Source organism: Phyllostomus discolor, chromosome 5, assembly GCF_004126475.2.
Source record: "Phyllostomus discolor isolate MPI-MPIP mPhyDis1 chromosome 5, mPhyDis1.pri.v3, whole genome shotgun sequence".
Lineage (NCBI taxonomy): Eukaryota > Metazoa > Chordata > Mammalia > Chiroptera > Phyllostomidae > Phyllostomus > Phyllostomus discolor.
Genome location: NC_040907.2, coordinates 14,768,697 through 14,790,015, shown reverse-complemented (window position 1 = coordinate 14,790,015; position 21,319 = coordinate 14,768,697). Strand labels below are relative to the sequence as shown.

At 49.4% G+C, this 21,319-nt stretch overlaps 1 protein-coding gene and 1 long non-coding RNA gene across 3 annotated transcripts; one reads left to right on the top strand and one right to left on the bottom strand.

The window, feature by feature from the left end:
- Positions 1-501: 501 nt before the first annotated feature.
- Positions 502-16,689, bottom strand: ELOA (elongin A). Of its 2 annotated transcripts, none has more exons than XM_028511346.2 (11): positions 16,513-16,689; positions 11,015-11,071; positions 9,888-9,994; positions 7,924-9,106; positions 7,432-7,546; positions 6,553-6,708; positions 6,355-6,452; positions 4,974-5,154; positions 4,556-4,667; positions 3,833-4,011; positions 502-2,186 (listed from the first exon to the last, which is right to left on the bottom strand). In XM_028511346.2, exons 1-11 carry the CDS (start codon positions 16,663-16,665, stop codon positions 2,125-2,127), a joined length of 2,403 nt encoding a protein of 800 aa, XP_028367147.1. In that variant the 5' UTR covers positions 16,666-16,689; the 3' UTR covers positions 502-2,124. The 2 variants fall into 2 exon arrangements, with proteins under 2 accessions (XP_028367147.1, XP_028367148.1); XM_028511347.2 differs by having other exon boundaries at positions 9,872-9,994; positions 16,513-16,620.
- A 712-nt stretch (positions 16,690-17,401) lies between these two features.
- On the top strand, positions 17,402-18,154 carry LOC118500535. The gene is made up of 2 exons (XR_004903099.1): positions 17,402-17,434; positions 17,850-18,154. It is a non-coding gene; the product is annotated as an uncharacterized LOC118500535 (long non-coding RNA).
- The last annotated feature ends 3,165 nt before the right edge of the window (positions 18,155-21,319 follow it).

Genomic DNA, 21,319 nt, shown 5'->3' with positions numbered 1-21,319 from the left:
AATGAGACCAAAGGTTCAACATCATCCTATGCCTGCCCTGCAGCCATTTCCATAACCCAGGTGAAGAGGTCGTTTAGAAACTCAGTTTCTCCTCTTCCCTCCTTATGGGCCTCACCAAGTCACATCCCTGACACACACATGCTTGGGAGGGGCGGGGGAGGTCTGGCTCTGTGTGAACAGAGGTGATTGCAGATCTCCATGGTAGTGATGTTGGGATGAATGTGTATGTGTCTTTTTCCCCCTCCCTGCCTAAGGACTCCTAATAAAGGAAATTAAATCATACACAGCTGAATGTGAAATACAAAGAACTGGTTTCAATGACAAAGACTTGAACACAGAGCTAAGAGACAAATTCAAGGTGGTGGGCACCTTGAGGAAGCTACGGTAGGCACCTGACCCAGATGTTCACTTGGCTTTAGCTGGGAGGCTCCTAATGTTAGACTTGGGGATGGGTGGAATGGCAATACAGTCAATCAAGAGAAATAATGCTTTACCCAATTAAAAAATACAGTATATTAAAACAGAACAATACTTATGCCCCATCGCAACAGGCACCCCGCACAGCAGTGTGCACTGAACAGCCACTGCTCTGGGTCTTCGAAGTTGGCGGAACTGGGTCTCCAGGATGGTTACAAGCAACGGGCTCCCTATTCTGAGCTCTGAGTGCGCTTATTGAAGGGACAGACTGCCACGGTCCTCAGTCTGCTTAACAGGTTTCTTAAGGACGGGCCCCTCTGTTTATAGCATCTGCTTCCACCTGGGCCACAACCAAGTGGACCAGGTGGGGTCCTCCTAGATCGGTGTTCCTCAGCAGCCAAGAGGGCACTGACACTGCCCTCCTCATTCTGACCTTACCCCCAGGTCACCTCAAAAGGGAGACTCTCCCTTCCCAAACTTATGGATACCCCTGTGGTGCTCCCCCATCTTGACACTACAGCTCAGACACTTTTGCTAAGTTGGCCCTTCCCTCCAAGTTCTGGCTTAAACACTTGAAAAGTAGAGAGAGCTTCAGCTGCAAAGCTCTCTACAAAACACAGCAACTTGTGGTGCTCTTCCAATCACATGATCGTACCTTTTAAAGAAAGCAAAACCAAACCAATTTCCAGCATAGCATTATAGCTTTTAAAACTATTCACTTCTAGTACTAATTCACAGGGATCAAGAGTTAAAGTGCTGGCTTTTAAAACTCTAAAGTTGTATTGGGGTTGGGGGGGGGGGTGCGATAAAAAGCCCTGCCGAGTATTTGTGTTTCCCCCATGCTAATGGGAGCAGGAAAAAGAACCCTAAAGTTTTGAATCAGACACTGGAAATTGGTTCTGTGCAAATCGACTTCCAAGGTTCTGTGTCCTCTAGTGAGCCTCAAAAAAAAAAAGTGGGAACTGGCAAAAAGGATGGGGGAAAGATTCTAGACCTTCACAAATAACCTCCCTTAATAATAAATACTATTTAGTGAATAAGAGAGAGAGTTCCTCCTGCACAGGAACCCAAAGCAACACTGGGGAGGACCTCAGCGGCGGGGCGTCTAACCTGAACGCTTCCTGTCCGCACGTTGAGGGCCCCCTCTAGACAGGTAGCCACGGACCCACTCCTCGCCCTGTGGAGCAGGCACCACACAGACTATGGGGATGCCTAGTCTCCCCTCTGGACCAGAGTCCATTCAGGAGAGCCCGACTGGGATGGGGAATGGCTTTCATTAGGCTGTTGTCTAAGCTGATTAATAAAGGACCCTGAAAATAAAAGGCTAAGTGTGTGGTAGAGGACAAAAAACACAAAAACAAAAAACCTGGGGGTAATATAAATACAATCTGGGCAATATTTATTAATTAAAACTATCTTATAGTTTACAAAGAAGCTAAATAACAACAAAAGTATAATTGACCTTAAAATGCTCAGTGAGACTGAGGCTTCACATCTTCTTCAGAACTCTGAAGTATTCTCCAGGCGGGAGGCAGTGGCTGCGGCACATGGGTTCACAGATGCGACCCCCGCGGACTGCGCAGGGCTCAGAGACCGAAGCTTCCACGATGCAAAAGACTCGGGTCTCCTTTGGAAGTCCCATTCCCCAGCCCCCACTGTCCTTATCTTCCTCACCCCTAAATTCCACCTCCAAGGCAAGTCCTCAGTTTATCGACGGGAGAATCTGTTCTTGAAAGCTTTAATCGTCTTAGCCATCATGGGGGCAATTTCTGTGAAAAGAAAAATAAGGCCATTGTTTCAAATCCGTGGCACTTCACACGCACACCACCAGCGCTTTGCAGTCAAAGCCAAAGTCTCGTCACTCTTGGTTCTGCACCAGCAGACAAACCGATGCAAGTAGCAGCAGTCTGCTAACAGTGCGGTGAAAGCATCGGCTCAGCGCTAACACCTGCCGAACACCTGCCGAACACCTGCCGAGCACCTGCCAGGCCCAGAACAGTCACTATCTCTGAGTCTGACAACCTCCCCAAGACTCAGAGAGACTGGCCAACTTGCCCCTGGTTATACGTAAGTGACGAACTGGAATTCAATCCAGACTGTAAAGGCCATGCTGAGCCATAATTTAACTCTGCCTCACCAACATCCAAACAAGCAGAAAGCACTCCCTTCCCAGCCCATCTGTCCACTGTAGCAGTCGGTCTGACACGAGCTAAATGCACATACCACCAGAGGGCTGGTTAACCGTAGCTCAGCCGAAGCTTAAGCCAGGGCCCCTACCCTCCAGCGGGCCCTGAAGTGAGTGCAGAATAATGCTTCTGGTTAGGGCATCTCCTTACAATCCTGGGCATAGCCTAGTAATCAAGTTAATAAAATACAAAACGGACCCAACTAGATATAATAAATAAATATTTGGAAGCTTGGGTTTTAAAGTTATAAAACCTCAGTTAAGACAAACTATCATGTAGCTGTCAATGGTAGTTATGAGCCCTATGTTAGTGGTTTGCATTTAGGTAAAGTAAAGCAGAGTGCCAAAATGAATATTCACTATGCATTATAGAAGAGATACACATGCTCTGGCTGGTGTGGTTCAGTGGCTTGAGCGCTGGCCTGTGAACCGAAAAGTCATGGGTTCAATTCCCAGACAGGGCACGTGCCTGGATTGTGGGCCAGGTCCCTGGTTGGGGGTGTGTGAGAGGCCAACTGGTTGATGTTTTACTCCATCTCTTTCTCCCACCTCTCCCCCTCTCTAAAAGTAGATAAATAAAATATTTAAAAAGGAAAAAGCCCTGGCTGGTGTGGTTCAGTGTATTGAATGCCGGCCTGTGAACCAAAAGGTCAATGGTTCAATTCCCAGACAGGGCACGTGCCTGGATTGTGGGCCAAGTCCCCGGTTGAGGGGTGTGCAGGGGCAACCTATCAATGTATCTTATCGCACATTAATGTTTCCGCTCCCTCTCTTTATCCTTCCCTTCTCTAAAAATAAATAAAATCTTTAAAAAATAAAGATACACAAGCAGCCCTGACCAGTGTGACTCAGATGGCTGGATGTAGTCCCGCAAAGGGAAAAGGTCATCAGTTCAATTCAGGGCACAGAGCCTGGGTTACAGGTTCGATCCCCAGTTAGGGTACATCCCAGAGGTAACTGATTAATGTTTCTCTCTCACGTCAGTGTTTCTCACCCTTTCTTTCTCCCTCCCTTCCTCTCTCTCTAAAAACAAAATCTTTAAAAATAAATAAAAGATACACATGGATTATGCACAAGCAGGGGAAACGAGGCACTGACATGTAGATGAGCTATATGCATGACATCACACGTGTGCTACATCCAGTACACAAATGATGCAGGGGTAATGACATCAAAGAGGCCCAAATACTAGTTTTGAAATATCTGAGCAGAAACTCCCAAGTCACTCACTCTTCACAGGCGGTTTCCTAGGATCGTAGGAAACAGCACTGCTGACGACGGGCATGTAGTGGGCACTTTTGGTGCTCGGGCCATCATAGGCTGACTTCTCAGGGCTGGCGTTAAAGCTGCTGCTGCCACTGCTGGAGGGAGCATGGCTGCTTCCCGTGGGGTAAGGGGCTGGCTTAATCCTGCAACACAGAGCAGAGCTGGTCAGTCATCAGCCTGAGAAATCTTCCTGCAGCACCAGCAATCTGAAGCTGGTCTTTTTAAGGAAGACTCAGTTGCGTGGATTTGACCAGTGAACTCTAGCACCCTAGATTCTGGAAATGAGTCTCAGACGGCCCTTCAGAATGAATGATAACCTCAACTAACTTCACTGTTTAAGTGTAAACCTGCATTTTGAAAATGCTAGTTGATTTAGATTAAATAATTTAGTCATACACTAAATCCCATTTCTGTTTAACTGGGGAAAGGGACAGCATAAGTGACAATGTTTCCCAGAAGCCGGGCCCTGTTTTCCACTTAATCTCGATCTCTCTGAGAGGCAGGAATAACTATCCAGGCTGCACTGCAGCCAAGGAAGCTGAGGCTCCAGAACCCACTCTGCATTGTTGTGCTTTCACCCCGAAATGAACTGCTTCTAGTGCCTGAGCTGCTTTCTCGAGGTGAGTGACAAGCTCTTAGACTCTCTTCCTTGAGCTTGCAGAAACCACAGAGGAGCGGAGATCTTACTTGATTTTCTCGGGCACAGCTGCTCCTCCTGTTCCAAACTTCTCCTGCCTCCTTCGAACATCACGAGGTGGCTTGGCCTCAGAGTCGACATAGGCCATCTGTGCTTGTCGGCCTGTGAGAAATATGGAGATTAATACCTGCCTTCTTGAACAGAGACGCCACTGTTATTTCAACAACCTACACCATTACCAGATAAAGGCTTTTCAAGTGCTCGCAAAGCTGAGGGTTTACCAATCCTGGAAACCACTGTGTAGGGTAGCATGAGCAGTGGCAGAAAAAACCCCACCTCTGCCCCACTTCTGCAAATGCAAGAGATTTAGGGGCCAGAGGCTGGACCCACCAAGACCGTGCTGTGGACCAGAGCACAGGGCTCACTATTTTGCCAGGCCCCACCCTGCTGCCTGGCCCACCTGCTTACCTTTGGGCTTATTGGCATGTGCAGATTTGATATTCTTCGTCAGTAATTGTAGCCGCTGCTCTCGGGCATCCTGAAGTCGCAAGTACATCTCCCTCCATGACTCATACTCTTCTGGCCTTTCCTCCTTAAAGTCTCGGTGACAATGAACTTTCCATAATTGATCTGTTTCTTCAATTAATACCTAAAACCAGAACCAGGACATCATTTATACACAAACCTTCTTACATATCTCCTTTCCACCCTTAATCACCTAGGCTCTCCTAATGATTTTTTGGTCTGTATAAATACCATGGTTCTTGAAAAAAATCAAATCACTAAATTAGCCCTGGTCGGGTAGCTCAGTTGGCTGGAGCATTGTCCCAATATGCCAAGACTGTGGGTTCAGTCCCTGGTCAGGGTATGTACAAGAACCATCCCATGAATGCATAAATAAGTGGACAATAAATCAGTGTCTGTCTCTCTCCCCGCCCCCCAAATTAATAAATCCATAGTCACTAAAATACCCCTAAATGTGAGGCACTATACTAGCTGCTTTGGGGAGGCCGTGGGGCTAGGAGACAGGACAACAGAAACTTAGTTTAAATCAGTCTTTTCCTGTAGAAAAGCCAGGGAAGGGCAGAATCCAGGCACCTCCAGAGTGCCACACTGAAGTGCACTGGCAAGGGGGCCACCTAACAGATATGCTCTAATCCCCTCGGAATCAGAGGAACGGCTAATGGAATCAGATGCATATATTCCAGCTTTAGGAGTTCTGGATAGATCTCAATGTTTCTAGGGCACACCCAGGACTAGTGATCTTTTAAAAATTTACCAGACCCCCGAGTGTCAGTGCAAAGCTGCCCCAGGCCTGGATCCCAGATGCTGTGCTGCCAGAATTCTGCCTTGACTTCTGTGACAGCAAATCCAAGGGAGGTGTGGGAAGTGTTTTCTAGCTCCCATTTTTTTTTAAAGATTTTATTTATTTACTTTTAGAAAGATGGGAAGGGAAGGAGACAGAGGGAGAGAAACATCAATGTGTGGTTGCCCCCTGTGCACCCCCACTTGGGGAGAATTTGCAACCCAGGCATGTGCCCCAACTGAGAATCTAACCCGAGACCCTTTGGTTTGCAGGCCAGCACTCAATTCACTGAGCCACACCAGCCAGGGCTTCCTGCTCCCTTCGAATCCCACCTTGATTCTAGCCCAAGAGGCCCACTTAAAAACACCAGAGACAGATGATAGAAATATTCTTGTTTAAAGGCCCACTGGCAAAACAAACATGCCCAGAACAGTGACCCAGCGGTGGCCTGCCCTTCAGCTGCAACAGACTCACAGAGACAGAGCTATTTTTGGAGAGACAAGCAAGAAAACTGCCCTCTTCCCACCCCAACAGAATACTTACGTGATTGTATTCCTCTATACGATACAGCTGATCAGGTGTACACCTCTCCAAAACGGGTTCAAGAAGAGAATATGGGACACCTCCCACTTCAAAGATTGCTGCAGAGAACGAAAGGTGAAAGCATTGAGTAGCAGCAGCCAAGCCACCCAGTGATAAGTTCCCGGGTGCTGGAGAGCAAGAGAAAAGCATGTGACTTACAGTCGATGTTGTTTTTAAGTACCCGGATGCACTGCTGGTGCAAGGTCATCATTCTGGGGAGATAGGCACACTTGGAACCAGAATACACCTGCATCTTAGAATTCATTCTCCGTCCAGTGAACCCAGCTTCGTCCTCTTCCTGGGGAGAAGAGTGTGCTGCAGCACAAGCGAAGCAGGAGAGTCAGTCACAGAGTGCTCCAAGCCGTCCTCACCTCCCTCCCTATTTATTCCTCAGCCTCCCCGTTCCCTTTCTCAGAGGCAACTAGCGTTGCCAGTTTCCTGTGGATCCTTCCAGAGAGTCTATGCAAAAGCAAGCAAGTATGAATTTTATTCCTTTCTAACCAATTAATAACATACTTACTATCACCATTGTTTTCCCTTTACCACACGTTAGAAATCATGCCATGCCCACACAGAGACTGGCCACAGGTGCACGGGATGCCCCTGGGGCGTGTTCGTTTCTTGCTGAGAAACACTTAAATGGCTTTTGATTCTTTTGCTATTAAGACCAGACTTTTTTTTTTTAAGATAAAAAGCTCATGTTCATCATATGTAGAAGAAAAGGTTGCTAAAATTAACAACAGCAGCTAAGATTTGCTGAACACTAACTAACTATGTGGGAAAACCAGGAGGTAAAAGCTTTATCAGCTTTCAATCCACTTAGCCCCTATGAGGCAGAAACCATTACTATTCCCATTTACAGAATATGAGACCGAAGTCCATAATTTGTTAAGTTATAACCCAAACTTATAGAAGCCAGAGCTGGATTCAAACCCAAGAGCCTGTGCGATTAGGTTTGACATACACCAAAATCTGATGACAGATTCTGAATTACTTTTTTAAATCTTTCTTCCATGTAAAAAAGACACAGAAAATTACCTTTTCGCTTTGGTTGGAAAGAGGACACCAATTCAAGGGAAGGAAGTGGCCGGTAATTGGCCTGTATCATAGGTAGCGGGAGGTCCGGCAACACGGGCAACGCGTCGGCGAGGACCTGCAGAGAAGAGACCAGTGAGTGACTGGAGGGCCCCGCACGGGCGCGGCTCCCCTCCCGCAGTCCGTTCCCGGCAGCGCTGCCAGGGCAGACAGGCCGCGGGCAGGTCCAGGCTGGAGGAGGGCGGCAGTCAGGCCTGACCACCTGAGTCAGGACACCCGTACAGACGGACCCGGCCCACCAGGACACCTCAGCTAATGCTTTCTTTGGGTGCTCCCTACCCTGGCAGCTACACAGGCCCCGAGGAAACGACTCCGGACTCCAACAGGCCACCTAAAAGCCAGCCAAGCAGAACAGCGGCGGGGCAGACCCCGGGAGCCCCACAAAGCCAGATGCCCCGAACGAACGGGAAGCCACCAGAGGGCTGAAGGGCTTACCTTTCTCGGCTTGGCTGCATCAGCCCTGGCCGGCTGGAGTTTCTCCGACTTGCTTTCGTTCACCTTGGGTAATTTCTGAACTGGGTCCAAGTTTTTACTAGTGCTTTTCGAGTCACTTTTTTTAAGTCCTTTTTCTCCGACAGTCGTGGCGGAGGTTTTCACAACCTTTTTCTTCTTCTTCCGGGGCTGGTCATAGCTGAGGTATGACTCAAAGGACATGGTGGGCTGCTCAAATTCATCATCCACGTCTGCCTCCTCGCCTTTAGGGAGGGAGGCTGCCGGCTTCCTATTTGAATGGGTTTTTACTTTCCCCTCTTGAGTCTTTAGGTTGTTAGAAACCTTCTCTTTTGCCTTGGGCAGCAGGTCTCTGGCCCCCTTCCCTGTGCCTAAGCTGTCCAGACTTTGCTTGCTTTTGTCTGATTTGGTTTTCTCTGAGTCTTTGTGCTTTTGCTTTTTGGGGTGGTTATCTGAAGCAGTCTCCAACGGGGACGAAAACTTCTTGGTGCTGCCCTCTCTCTCCTTCTCTCTCCTGGTGCCACCAGAGGGCAGTTTCTCCTTTGTGCCGTCCCCGGCGAGGGGCCTCCGGCTCTCCTCTCTGGAGACGACCTTGTGGGATTTCTCTCTGCTCAAAGGCAGCTTGTCCTCTCCCCGGTCGTCCACTGGACGCTTCTCTTTATGGGAAGATTTGTGCTCCTTGCTGTGACTCACAACCCCCTTCCCCTGGGGCTCACCCAGCTGTCTTTCTTGACTGAAGCCCCGTCTGTCCTGAAAGGCATTACTGTGGCCCTTTCCAGGCTTCTGGTGCGGAGCAAAGGGCTCGTGGTCCTCATCTGGGGATCTGTAATGGTCCACGGACACCTGATGAGGGTTGCCAGACGATGGAGGGGACTGAACGTGGCCATAATCGGAAGACTCGTGGTCTGAGGAGTAAATTGGTGAGACCCTGTGGCCCCTCTTTCGCTCCTCTCTCCTCTCCTGACCGTGAGACACTTTGTGAGGTCTTTCGGGTTCGGAGAGTTTCCTGTGCTTTTTCTGTCTGTGATCAGGACTACACTGTTGGCTGCTGGAGGCGTTCCAGTTTTCTTGGTAGTCCCCCTTGAGCTCCTCCTCCTTCCGGAGAGCATCCCTGGGGCGCTTTCGGGAATTGTTCTTCTCGAAGTCCTGTTCCTCAGGGTCAGTGTTTCTAAATAAAAGAAAATGCAGATAAAGCAGCTTGAAATCTCAGTGTTATCCTTGTTTAGAGGACAGAGTCAAGGAACCCAAACTCACAACAGAGCGAAGAGAATACAGAACTAGGAATAAGGTCTTGGGAAGAAGCTAGAAGCTAAGTGTGTTCTGCTAAAAGACATGCAACTGAGTTTTAAAGCTGGGAACTCAAGTAATAAAATGGAAAATGATGAGTTTAACTACAGAACTGAAAGATCAAATATCTTGTGGACATGAAAGTGATTAACAGGAGGCATATTTAATTGTTACATAAAAGGGGGGCTGTTATATATACAGTTTGTGTGCAACTACATAAAGAGCCTTTTAAGAAAAGGTTAGAAAGGAATGTACTAAAATGCTAATAATACTTGTCTTTGATGGTATGTTTATAAGAAATTTTGATATTTTTAAAAACATTTCTTTAAAAAAGTTATTTTTTATTCTCACCCAAGAACAATTCTTCACTGCTTCTAGAGACAGGGGAAGGGAGGAAGAAACACTGATGCAGAGAGAAGCACAGACTGGCCACCTTCCCATACATGCCCCGACAGGGGTTGCTCGCGCCCGGGGTCAGCACTGTGACCTTTCAGTTTACAGGAGGACGCTCCAACCATCTGTGCCACACAGGCCGAAGCAAAAATAAGTATTTTAAATAAAAAGGCAGAGAAAAAATCATAAAGAAAAAGTTTTGTCTGTAAACACTCCAAATGTCAGATTTAACCATGAACTTAAACAAACCTACAGAGCAATGTTTTTACCGTTCCACAGGAACCAACTTCTTCCACTGGGCCACGAGGTCCCTGGCAAAGCTTCCAACATGCTCGTGTTTTCGTAAGCTGTTTACTGTTTTCCCAACGCCGGTCTCCTAAAAATTGGACCAAGGAATTGTTAGACGGTTGAGGAAATAGGTGCACAATATTCAAAGAAGTCAGACCTGCTGATTTCAACAAACCAGTAACGGCCTTCCTAAAATATACCATGCAAGTCTCAGGATAGAGTTACTTTGTTTCTATACCCCAAACTTCTAATGACACACAGTAGCAAAGCATACCAAAGAGGAAATACTGAACTACACACTTCTACAATAATAACTAGGGTGACTCTGGCGGGTTCAGGCCAGAACTAAGAGCTGAACTAAGAGCTTTGCATGCAATACCTGAATCGCCTTTACAACAACTCCGTGAAGTAGGAATCTACCCCATTTTATAAAGTACAACTAAAGCTGCAAAACTTGGAGTCGGACCCAGGACTAGTTCATGCCAAAACCAATGTTCTTTTAATTTTCAGAAAAACTTTTTGAGATAAAATTCACATAACAACAAATTCAACGTTCTACCCATTTAAAGATTGTACTTGTTTACTTTTAGAGAGGGGAAAAGAGGGAGGAAGAGGGAGAGAAACACTGATGTGAGAGAAAAACATCAATTGGTTGCCTCTTGCATGTGCCCCAACCGGGACCAGCCGCAACCCAGGCCTGTGCCCTGACCAGGAAGCGAACTCGGGACCTTTCACTTTGTGGGATGATGACACCCAACTGAGCCACAGTGGTCAGGGCCCATTTTAACCATTTTAAAGTACACAGTTCAGTGGCTTCTAGCACACTCACAAAACTGTGCAGCCACCACCACTATCTAATTCCAGAACATACCTGTCACCCTAGAAAAAAGTCTTGTTGCTCTCGATTCCTTCCCACCCCCACCCCCCGGCAACCACAGTCTATTTTCTGCCTATGACCTGCCTATTTTGAACAGTTCATATAAATGAAGTAATTCAATATGTGGCCCCCTGTCTCGTTTCTTTCACTTGCAAAGCCCATGCTCTCTATCTTGCTGCACAACTTCTGCCAGTGGGAAGGGGAAGGGATCTAAAGCTGTACAGTTCTTACCGCAAGGATGTCCACTGTAATAGGCAAGGCGGAGAGTTTCTTCAGATATTTTAATAACTGCAGAGAGAATAAAATAAACATTAATTTCTATAAAGTCATAATCATTCACTGGAACAAACAAGAATAATATGGGTAAACACTTATCTAAGTATTATACAGTAATAAGTATGGTTATCACCCCTATTTTACAAGTATGAAAACAGACCCAGAAAAGGTAAATTATTTGTGAAAAGTGTAACAAAAAGTTTTGAAGTTGTTTTTCCCCTAGTATATGTCCTATAATCTTTTTCTATCATACACATTTTGTAGCCTATCATAGTTAATTTTTTTCAGATGTCTTACAATTTTTTTTAAGTGTGGAGAAAATAAATAATGCCTGCTGATTTTTTTTTAAAGGTAAGTCACTTGCCCTAGGATGCAAGCAGGGCAAGAGTCACTCAGGTCTGTGGCTGTAGCTTCCCTGTGTGCAGCCACCGTGCCGCACCAGCGGAAACGAGACTTAGAGAAGGGCACCAAACCTATCAACTCTACAGAAAGTCATCAACTGTCATTTCCCCCCCATTTTGAGAAAGGTACCAATCTTAGGAAAATTACCTGTGGACCTGGCACCGAAGAAAATAGAGAAAAGGTCCCTCTTTTTTTAAAGATTTTATTTATTTATGTTTAGAGAGAGCGGAGGGAGGGAGGGAGAAAGAGAAGGGAGAGGAACAGTTGGTTGCCTCTCAAGCTCCCCTCACCAGGGACCCGGCCCACAACCCAGGCACATGCCCCAACTGGGAATGGAACCGGTGCCCCTTCAGTCCGTGGGCCTGGGCTCAGTCCACAGAGCTACACAGCCGGGCAGGAGAAGGAGTCTCCATAAGAAAAGGGTATCCTGTTTCCAGGCAGAGTCAGCGGTGCTTCACAGAATTGTTTTTTGGACACAATGGGAAGCCAAGACTAATTTCAAGTCGCCAGAATCAGAGCTTTGCCCTTAATAGTGAACACAAAATGTCTGGGCAGATGAGCAAAGCGATCTGAGTTTGGCCACACTTCCTTCCTGTAGTCCCTAAAACTAGGTCAAAATCAGGATCGTATGGCTGTTAAGACAGAGCTCCGGAGTCAGGGACGGGCTTCAGTTTGGCTCTGTCACCTCCTTGCCAGGCGATCTTGTGCAAGTCAGCGACCTCTCTGAACCTCATTTACTTCATCTGCCAAGTAAGAACCGGATCCTGTTTCTCCTTCTCAAGTGTGGGGATTCACTGGGATACACTGTGCATAGTCCTTAGCCATGGGGCCTGGAATCCTGTAGAAGCTCAGTAAATGTCCACTATTAATCATTTCGTCTATCAACAAACAGGTCTTTAAACGTCTAGCCTTGTTCCTCAGACAGATACTCACCAGCCAATTCCTACTTGCTCCATTTCCACTTGAAGTCATGGCTGGCCACGCCTTTCCCTAGAGCACGTGCATGTACACGAAGCAGAGGCTTCAAAGTACAAGGAGTCCAACACAGGTAACTGTGCCCTGGCTGGTGTGGCTCAGTGGACTGAGGGCCTGCCTGTGAACCCAAAGGTCACTGGTTCGCCTGAGTTGCTGGGCAGGTCCGCCGTTGGGGGCATGCGAGAGGCAACTGATAGGTGTATCTCTGGCACATTGCTGTTTCTCTCCCTCTTCCTCCCTCCCTCCTCTTAAAAAGTAAATAAATAAAATCTTTTAAAAAACAGATAACTATGACGACCTTCACATTTAAACGTTGGATAACACACTCTGCGCTTTCCCATGCGGGACCCAGGCTGTCAGCGGTGTGTCTCAGTGCTGCAGGTGGGGCAGCGGGCGTGTTTTTCTGGTCATTCTGCTCCAGCAATGACTGGACGTGGCCACTAGGCAAGCACGTGGATCACGAATGGTGATGCTGCTTGACTGGGAGCAAATGAAAAGCCAAGCAGTGGATCTAGGAGTTGCACCTTCACGGCCGAGTGAAAATTCGCCTCCACATCAGATCTGATCACTACCAACATCCAACTTAGGAGAGAGCTTGTGCGTACTTCTTGTCAACCAAGCTCTGGGTACAAAGGTTACTGCCAACTCCTTTTCTTAAAGGAAAATTCAGAATCGTTGTACAGGTTAAAAATAGGTCATCTCCCTGATTACATTAAATACCATCTACTATGTGTTGGCTACTATGCTAAGTTGTTACATGTTACCTTATTTCATCTTTGTTAACCACCTCTATAAAGTGGATATTATTCTTCCCGTTTCACAGATATTTGAGCCGAGCTCGGTGAGGTTAGGTAACTTGTCTATTGTGCTAGTTCGTCAAGTATATCCACCACCAAGTGCACTACAAAGCCAGGAGAAACATCCAACATAGTAACGCTGTCCTTAGGAAATAGAGCTGTAGCTCATGCGCCTCTTAGCATACCCCAAGTAAAGCGGAAGCTCCTTAGTGTCACGTTATTAGACAGTTTAGAGTCCACACCGTACAGGGGGTCACCGGGGGGACAAAGGGTACTTGGGACCTCTACAAAGCCAACCTTAAGGATGGGCCTCGAAGTCACTGGGGATATGTTCTACCTCAAAGCCTAGCACTAGCTCCGGTGTCAAACCCATCCTTACCAGCGGCCACATCAGCCTCGCGGTTGCCTTCAAAGGGCCAAATATAATTTCAACTCCTTAACAGTTAAGGAACAGTTACGTTTATACAGCTCTAAAATTATTTTGGCCCTTTGAAGGCAACCGTGAGGCTGCTGTAGCCCCCCTGTGAAAATGAGCTTGACATCCCTGCACTAGCTGGAGTAAATGCTACCTTTCTGGTTTGCTTTGAGTTAGCAGAAGTGACTTAAAGCAGACAAAACTAAAACCCTGGAGATTTTCTAAATGACTTAAGCCCAATGTAAAAGAAAAAGGGCTTCAAAGCCCCTCTATTTTCAATGAAGTTCAAGGAAAAAAAAAAAGCAGTAACAAGGAAAAAGCACTTCGGGCATCCTCAGGTAGATGGAAACTTGTTAAACCAACAGACCAATTGTAGAGTTTGCAAGAACTGGTCACTGAGAAATATCAAACATTTGCACAATACATGCTGAGACATTTCAGTTGTCCTTTGCAAACACCTTCAACCCAAAGAGCAAAAGATGTTCATGATGCTGACTCCCTACTCTCCACTTGCCATCAAACTGTGTTCTGGGTAGTTTCCACATTCAACATGCAACAAATGTAATGAAATTAACGAAATGTAACACGGACAGGTAACTCTGCGAACCCTTAGAATTGTTTCCCATACAATAGCAGGAACCAAGTGACCCTGGTCTCTGCCTGTTACCTTTCCCCCAGGTAAGCTTCAACCATAAGACAGACTTAAAAGGGAAAACAGTTACAGTTAAATACCAATGCTTAGCGCCAGGAAACCCATGAACATAGGTGTGGAATTCACTCTTTAGCTAATAATGGTTTGAAATCAAGATTTAGTTGCAAATCCAGTGCCGCTGTATAATCTTCTTGCAATTTCCAGAACAACCTGTGGGAGCTTGCTGGGCTAACAGAAGGCCGGGGAGAGGGCCAGCGTGCCAGCTTGCAGCTTCCCCCTGCAGTTAGCGCATTTCTGAACAGCAACTAGCATGCCCTTCGCAGGGGTGATCTCCCAACATTTTCTCATCTCTGCATGCTCACTTCGTAACACAGAGCCAGCAGTTCCCCGTGATTGCTGTCTGGTAAGAGAAAGCCCAGATGCTGGCAACAGTCACTAGTAGTTCAAATAGGATGAGAAGTCAAATCGTTTCCTAATTTGAAATTTCATGCACATCGACTACTAGAAAAGCTACTTCAAAGTTCAAATTCTAGGGGTGGGTAGACGTGGGATACGGTCTAAGGGGAGTAAATGATAATGGAAAAAGTACAATAAAAAATTAAAGTTAAAAAAATTTTAAATTAAACTTAAATCCTAGTGGAAGAATGACTACAGATAGTGCATGGTGCATGTTTATAAACCGGGTGAAAAGACCGAAACCGGGGCTGGGGATGGACTCACAAGGCACTGCTTTAAGGTTTGCAGATCAGTCACAGACACACGGCGCTCGGGAAAACACACCAGTGCCCAGAAATAATGGACACCCCTTAGATGTCCAGAAAGGGTTATTGTAAAGGGAAACTTGTAAATATGCCTGGCCACTAGGCACTGAAGCCACAAGAGAAAACGTAACACACACCAGTGGGAAGGGTTTAAGTTTTCACAGATTTAAAACTAAAATGGCCTCCTAAATGAGTGGATCTGGGAGCTGGGGACGGGCGTGGAAGTTACACGGCGGCCTGCCGGCGAGAGGCCGAGTGCCGCCCGCAGAAGCGAGGAGAACGCCCCTAGGACAGGCCGGGAACGGGGCGAAGGGGAGAGAGGGGCCTTGGGGACGAACGGGGACGGGTGGCGACCGACCCCCGCCGCGCGCGCACTCCCCGCGGGCCGGGCACCCCCGCCTCGCCGCCCCGTCTCGGGACAGAGGCAGCGGAGACGCAGACTCGGCAGAGCCCGTCCCCCACGTCCGAGACCCGGGTCTCGCTGCCGCGCGTCCCGAGCACCGCCCGGGTCACCTCCGCTCCGAGGCGCGCCGGGCGCCCGGGACCCGGCGCTCGGACCCGGCGGGGCGGGGGCGCCGGCGGGGAACGTCGGGCCCCGGGGTTTCCTCCCGTGCGCTGCGGCTTTAGAGACTCTGGCCTCGCCCCTCTCTCGGCACCGACGAGCCGGGTAACAGCAAGGGGGAGGGAGAGGAACGCAGGCAACTTAAGAGCGCAGTTTCAGAAACAGACCCAAACTGGCTGAGCACAAGTAAAAATGGTTGCCCCTCGCTCGCCGCAAAACGGGAAAGGGCAGCCCTCGCCTCCCAGGCAGGGCCGGGATCCACCCGCGACTTCCAACCTCTCTCCCTCCTCCCGACACAAACTAAGTTTCCCGGCTGCACTCGGCCGGGGGTCGGGAGGCCCGCCTCCTCCTCTCGCCTTCGGAGGGGTTTACCGAGGGCGTGGAAGGCGCTCGTCCCGGCGTCCGGCCCGAAGCAGCCCGAACGCCTGGGAGACGCGGCAGCGCACGCGAGCCCGACTCCCCCGCGCTCCCCGCCGCCGCCGCCCCGCGAACGAGCGAGCAGCGGGAGACGCGGGGCGCCCAGAGCCGCTTCGCGGGCCGGCGTCGCTCCGGGCGAGCCCCCCCCCCGACGGCGAACAGCTGGCCCGGGACGCCGCCGGGGGCTCGGGGAGCGCCGCCGACACGCGGGGTCCGCGCCGCGCGCGCCCCTGCCCGCCCGGGGCCCGGCCGCGGAGGCCCCGCTCCGCCGAGCCCGGCCGCCCGCCGGGAGGGAAGCCCCCGCGCGGGCAGCGGCCGACGGCCCGAACTTCTCGAGTCCCCGCGGCGGGCGCGCCCGGGCCTGGCCCCGGGTCCGACCCCAACGGCCCCGGGCGCTGGGGGCGGCGCGCCCGGGCCCGCGACCGTTACTGGGCAGCGCCCGCCCGCCCGGCCTGCGCGCCCGCCCGCTCACCTTCTTCGGGTCCGGGTTCGCCGCCAGCCGCGCCTGCAGCTTCTCCACAACTTGGAGCGCCGACTCCGCCGCCATCGCTGTCACTGGCGCGGCCTCCTCGCCGGAACTGGGCTCGCGTCGCGTCCGCGGGCCGCGGCTCCGCCCTCCGAGCATCCCCGGCGGAGACGGAAGCGCCACCGGCCCCTTCCGGGCCTCGGCGGGGCGGGCAGGTGCGGGGCGCGGGCGCGGGGCCCGGGCGGCGCAGGCCCCGCCCCCAGGAGCCGCCGGCCGGGGCCCCAGGCCCACTCGGCGGCCGCGCGGTCCCGGCGCCCCGGCTCCGCGCGGGCGGCTCGGAGCAGCCGCGCTCGCGGCCTCGGTGTGCGGAGCCGAATCCTGGGAGGCGCTGCGGGGTCTGCTCCGGGCGGACTGGGGCGGCAGGGCCGGAGCCCGGCCCTTTAACCCTGGTCCCACCCCCGGGGGCCGCGAGCCACGCCCTGAGTAACACCTGTCAGCGCTCGCGGCCCGCCCGCCGCTCCGGGAACGCGCGGGGGGTGCCGACTGCGGCCTCCCGGGTCCGGCGCTTCGGCGGTTCCACCCTCGGTGCAGCCCGAGGCCGTGGGTCGTCTTACCCCACCTCGCCGGTGCGGAAACTGAGGCTCACGAAGGCCAAGTGAAGTTGCGTGTGGTCAAGTAGCAGGAAAGGGACGAGGCTGGAATTTGAATCTCAATAGTCTAGGTCCAAGGTGAAGGCACGTCTCTGAGCAGGTCGGGGAACTGAGGCCCAGAGGAAAACGGATTAGTGTGAAGTTAAAGAGCTTAGCTCCAAGAGGTCATGACCTGCGTCTGGATTTCCCCCAAACCGTGCCTGGTACTTAGGCATGAAATAAACAAACAAACAAACAAACAAACTCTCCCAGGTCCCTGCCCTGGAAAAAGAAACAATGTAAGCTGTTTCCTCAAACGCAGTTCCATCCCCTCACGGTGCCGAGAAGCCCTCCCTACTGTGTTCCCTCCCCTCTGCTTAGTGCCACTCCCCCTGCAGCCGACCCTTTTCGCTGTAAATTGTCGACTTACTTTTCTGACTTGTCACTGGGCTGTTTATCAAATGCAGTGACTGAGCTGCCCAGCATTACGTCTCTGCTGGCGGAACAACCCAGTTGAAATTATCAGCCGTGGACACAAGTCCACACAAGACTGACGACCACCCACCTGGTGTCCTAAGACTCACTAGCGGGTGTGATGGAAAAGGCATCGCATTGGGCCTCAGGGGAGCGGGTTCCAGCCCTGCCTCTCGAGTCTCCCTCCTCTACATGGCGAGTGCGTTTACATTCTAAGTTCCTTCCGTGTTGGAAATGTAGCACTGGAGCAAAGGAAAAGGAACCTATTATTGAAGCAGAATTGCTGACTAACTGACCTGGCATATACTCAGGACACATGGAACATTTTGCGCATGGTGCCCAGGGAGAGCTCAGCAACCAGAATGAGAAAAAACAGTGCATGCTGCTAGGGCCTTCCAGACACAGCCCACCCCACCGCTCCCCTGCATCTATGGCAGCCTTACCTGCAAAGTGAAGAACTCTTACACTTGAACAGAAGGTATGACTGCCCTGCGATCAGCTAATTATGTCTGTGTCTTTCGGATTAAAAAGAAAGTTTTTAACCATTTCTTCAATTATTGGTTTTAGAGAGAAAGAGAAATACTGATTTGTTGTTCCACTTATTCTATGCATTCATTGGTTCTTTTAAAAACATTTTTTGAAGATTTTATGTATTTATTTTTAGAGAAAGGGGAAGGAAAGGAGAAAGAGGGAAAGATCCATGTGTGAGAGAAACATTGGTTGACTCTCACGTGCCCCCAACTGGGGACCTGGCCAGCAACCCAGACATGTGCCCTGACCGGGAATCAAACCAGCGACCTTTTGGATTGCAGACCAGTGCTCAGTCCACTGAACCACACCAGCCAGGGCTCACGGGTTGATTCTCAATCTTGTCTGTGCCCTGACTGGGAATCAAACTCACAATCTTGATGTATCAGGATGTCACTAATCAAATGAGCTACGTAGCCAGGGCTTTAACCACTTCTTAAAATGATACAGTGTATATGCTCATTGGGAATTGCCATTGCAATCCTTGATTTACACAATGGTGCTTTAACACCCTAGGTCAGAGGCTGGTTTGTCCATTTTGGATCAACATCTCACACACATTTCATGAAGATTTGTTAAAAACTGAATTCAGTATTAAATTTAAGGCTAGCCCAGAGTATTATCTGAAAACCCGAGGACCCCCTAGTTCTTTTGCCAGCACGATGGTGCCCCATGAGAGGCCTTAAAAGCTCCACCTTGTACGGCCCAGAAGGTATGTCTAAGGCTACACTCAGGGAGAAAGTGGCAGGGAAGCTCTTGTGTATTCTGCTATACACACTTCTGGGTGTTTGCGACAAACATGGGCTACTTATTTTAATTTTGGAAAAGAGCGATCCCAGGTTGCCTGGTACTACAGTCATTTAAAAAAAAAAAAAAAAAAACAAAACTGAAAGACACCCTGGTGTGGCTCAGTGGATTGAGCTCCAGCCCATGAACCAAAGGGTCGCCGGTTCCATGCCCACTCAGGGCACATGCCTGGGCTGTGGGCCAGGTCCCTGGTAAGGGGTGTGTGAGAGGCAACCACACATTGATGTTTCTCTCCCTTTCTTTCTTGCCCCCTTCCCTTCTGCCTAAAAATAAATAAAATCTTTAAATAAGAAAAAGGTTTTCTTAAAAAAGAAAGGCAAGTAAGAAAACAAACCCACCAACCACCTTGTCCTCAATACAACAAGGAGCCCTGGCCTTTCTCGGAACAGTCAGGTGAGAATCTGGGGGCTGGACGGTGTGCTGAGGAGCACGGGTAGGCGGAGGCTTCCCCTCGGCCCTCTCCTGGCCCGGCTCTGCCACTCAGCTCTCTTACCAAGCAGGCAGCACCTGAGATTGGATGGAAGGCGGGGTGTAAGGGACACAGGGCTGGGGAATCAGTGACCACCTGAGCTCCGCGCCCCTGCTCTATTACCAGTGCTAACTGTGGCTCCAGGTCCAGCTATTGGGACTCACTGACACTCTTTCCTCCTACTTTACAGAATCCCCCTGAGGCTTGTTCATGTGTCATATAAAGTAACTGGCATCCAGCAGGTTTGCTTTATTTTCTTTTTAGGGCGGCAGTTATTAGGGAAAGTTCATGCCCTCCGCAGAGGGAGTGTTGTGCTCCACCGTAAAGGAGAACACGGAACGCTCCATCTGGGCGGTTTGCGCTGCACAGCTGCAGCCACTGTTCTCCTCCCCGACGGGCTCGTTTTTCTGAATTGACTATATTCATCTTTGTTTCACATCCTTCAGACATGTTCAGATGGCTATTTACTCAGGGATGGCATCTTTCCGGGTTTCACGGGCTGGATTCGTTTGCCGTCCTCAAATATAATTATACGAATGGAGACTGCCAGCTCCAGGGAATGGTGTCTGAGGTTCAAAATCCACACCTTTCACGGACTGCCTTGCCGCTGGAGTAAATCCCCTCAGACAATCTAACCCTAGAAACCCTCTGAGGCCCTTTGTCTAAAGAGGCCAGATTGCAGCAGCCCCTGGAGAATCTGTATTTACCAGGAAAAAAGTTACCATAAAAACCAAAGAGTAACAAGTAAATACTTTGATACTTTATGAATTTATATAAATTGTATCCAGGTAATAATCTAAATCAGCAAGTTTTAACTGGTGTGGCCCAAGAAGTTTCAAAATATACCACACCTGCCCTGAATGGTGTGGCTCAATGGGTTAGGCATCATCCCCCAAACCGATAGGTGGCCGGTTCAATTCCCAGTCAGCATGCATGCCCGAGTTGCAGGCCAGGTCCCTAGATGTAGGTGTGCGAGAGGCAGCCCATCAAGATTTCTCTCAAACACGGATGTTTCTCTCCCTCTCTCTCCCTCCCTTCCCCTCTCCCTAAAAATAAATAAATAAAATATCTCTCTTTTTTTTAATGCAATACCTGACTATTCAGTCAGGGGCAGTGACCTCTTTTCCCTCAGATTATCAAATAAAAAAATGACAAGCCAACACAATAGCCGTCCTGTGTGAATGAGTTGAAATTATACCTACTTTTGTCATACTGGCAAAAACCACAACTTTCGGTGTGCCACATACTTTTAGTAATCAGTTTATGTGTGTCACGAAATGAGAAAGTTTGAGAATTGCTCACCTAAATGATTTCCCTTAGCTCTTTATCTTGTTTTGTTTTTGTTTCAGCATTTATCACAATTTGAAACGATGGTAGTGTTCTTGTTTTTAATCCTCTTTTCCCATTACTAAGAAATCACTGTAGCTAAAACTGCCTAGAACATAGCAGATAATGATCTACCTCACCTTGTTTTGTGGATGAAATGAGATTAGATGTGTTGACAGCAAAGTGTTACCAACCAATAAGATTATCTTCATTCATCCGAGGAAATTGGTGATTAGGAAACTCCAGTGATGCCCTGCCCTCAGCTCCAGAAACTGAGAGTATGGACGTGGTCTTTGCTGTGAATGCCCTTGGGACAAGGTTGTTAGAAAAAGTATAAGCTAAAGGGAGGTAGCTGGGAGCTGATGGGGCTGGACAGGTAAGAGAAAGGGGGGAGGAGGGAGAGGGAGGAAACGTGGATTGACTGGATTAAGTCTGGACCGATTAGCTTTCCACCCCCAAGGTCAGAAGAGGTCTGTGAACCGTCTCAGTTTGGGTGTCCGCCAATGACAGATTCTATAAGAGGCCCACACCTCCCTCCTCTCACCAAGGGGGTGGAGATTAAAAACCACTGAGTTCAGTA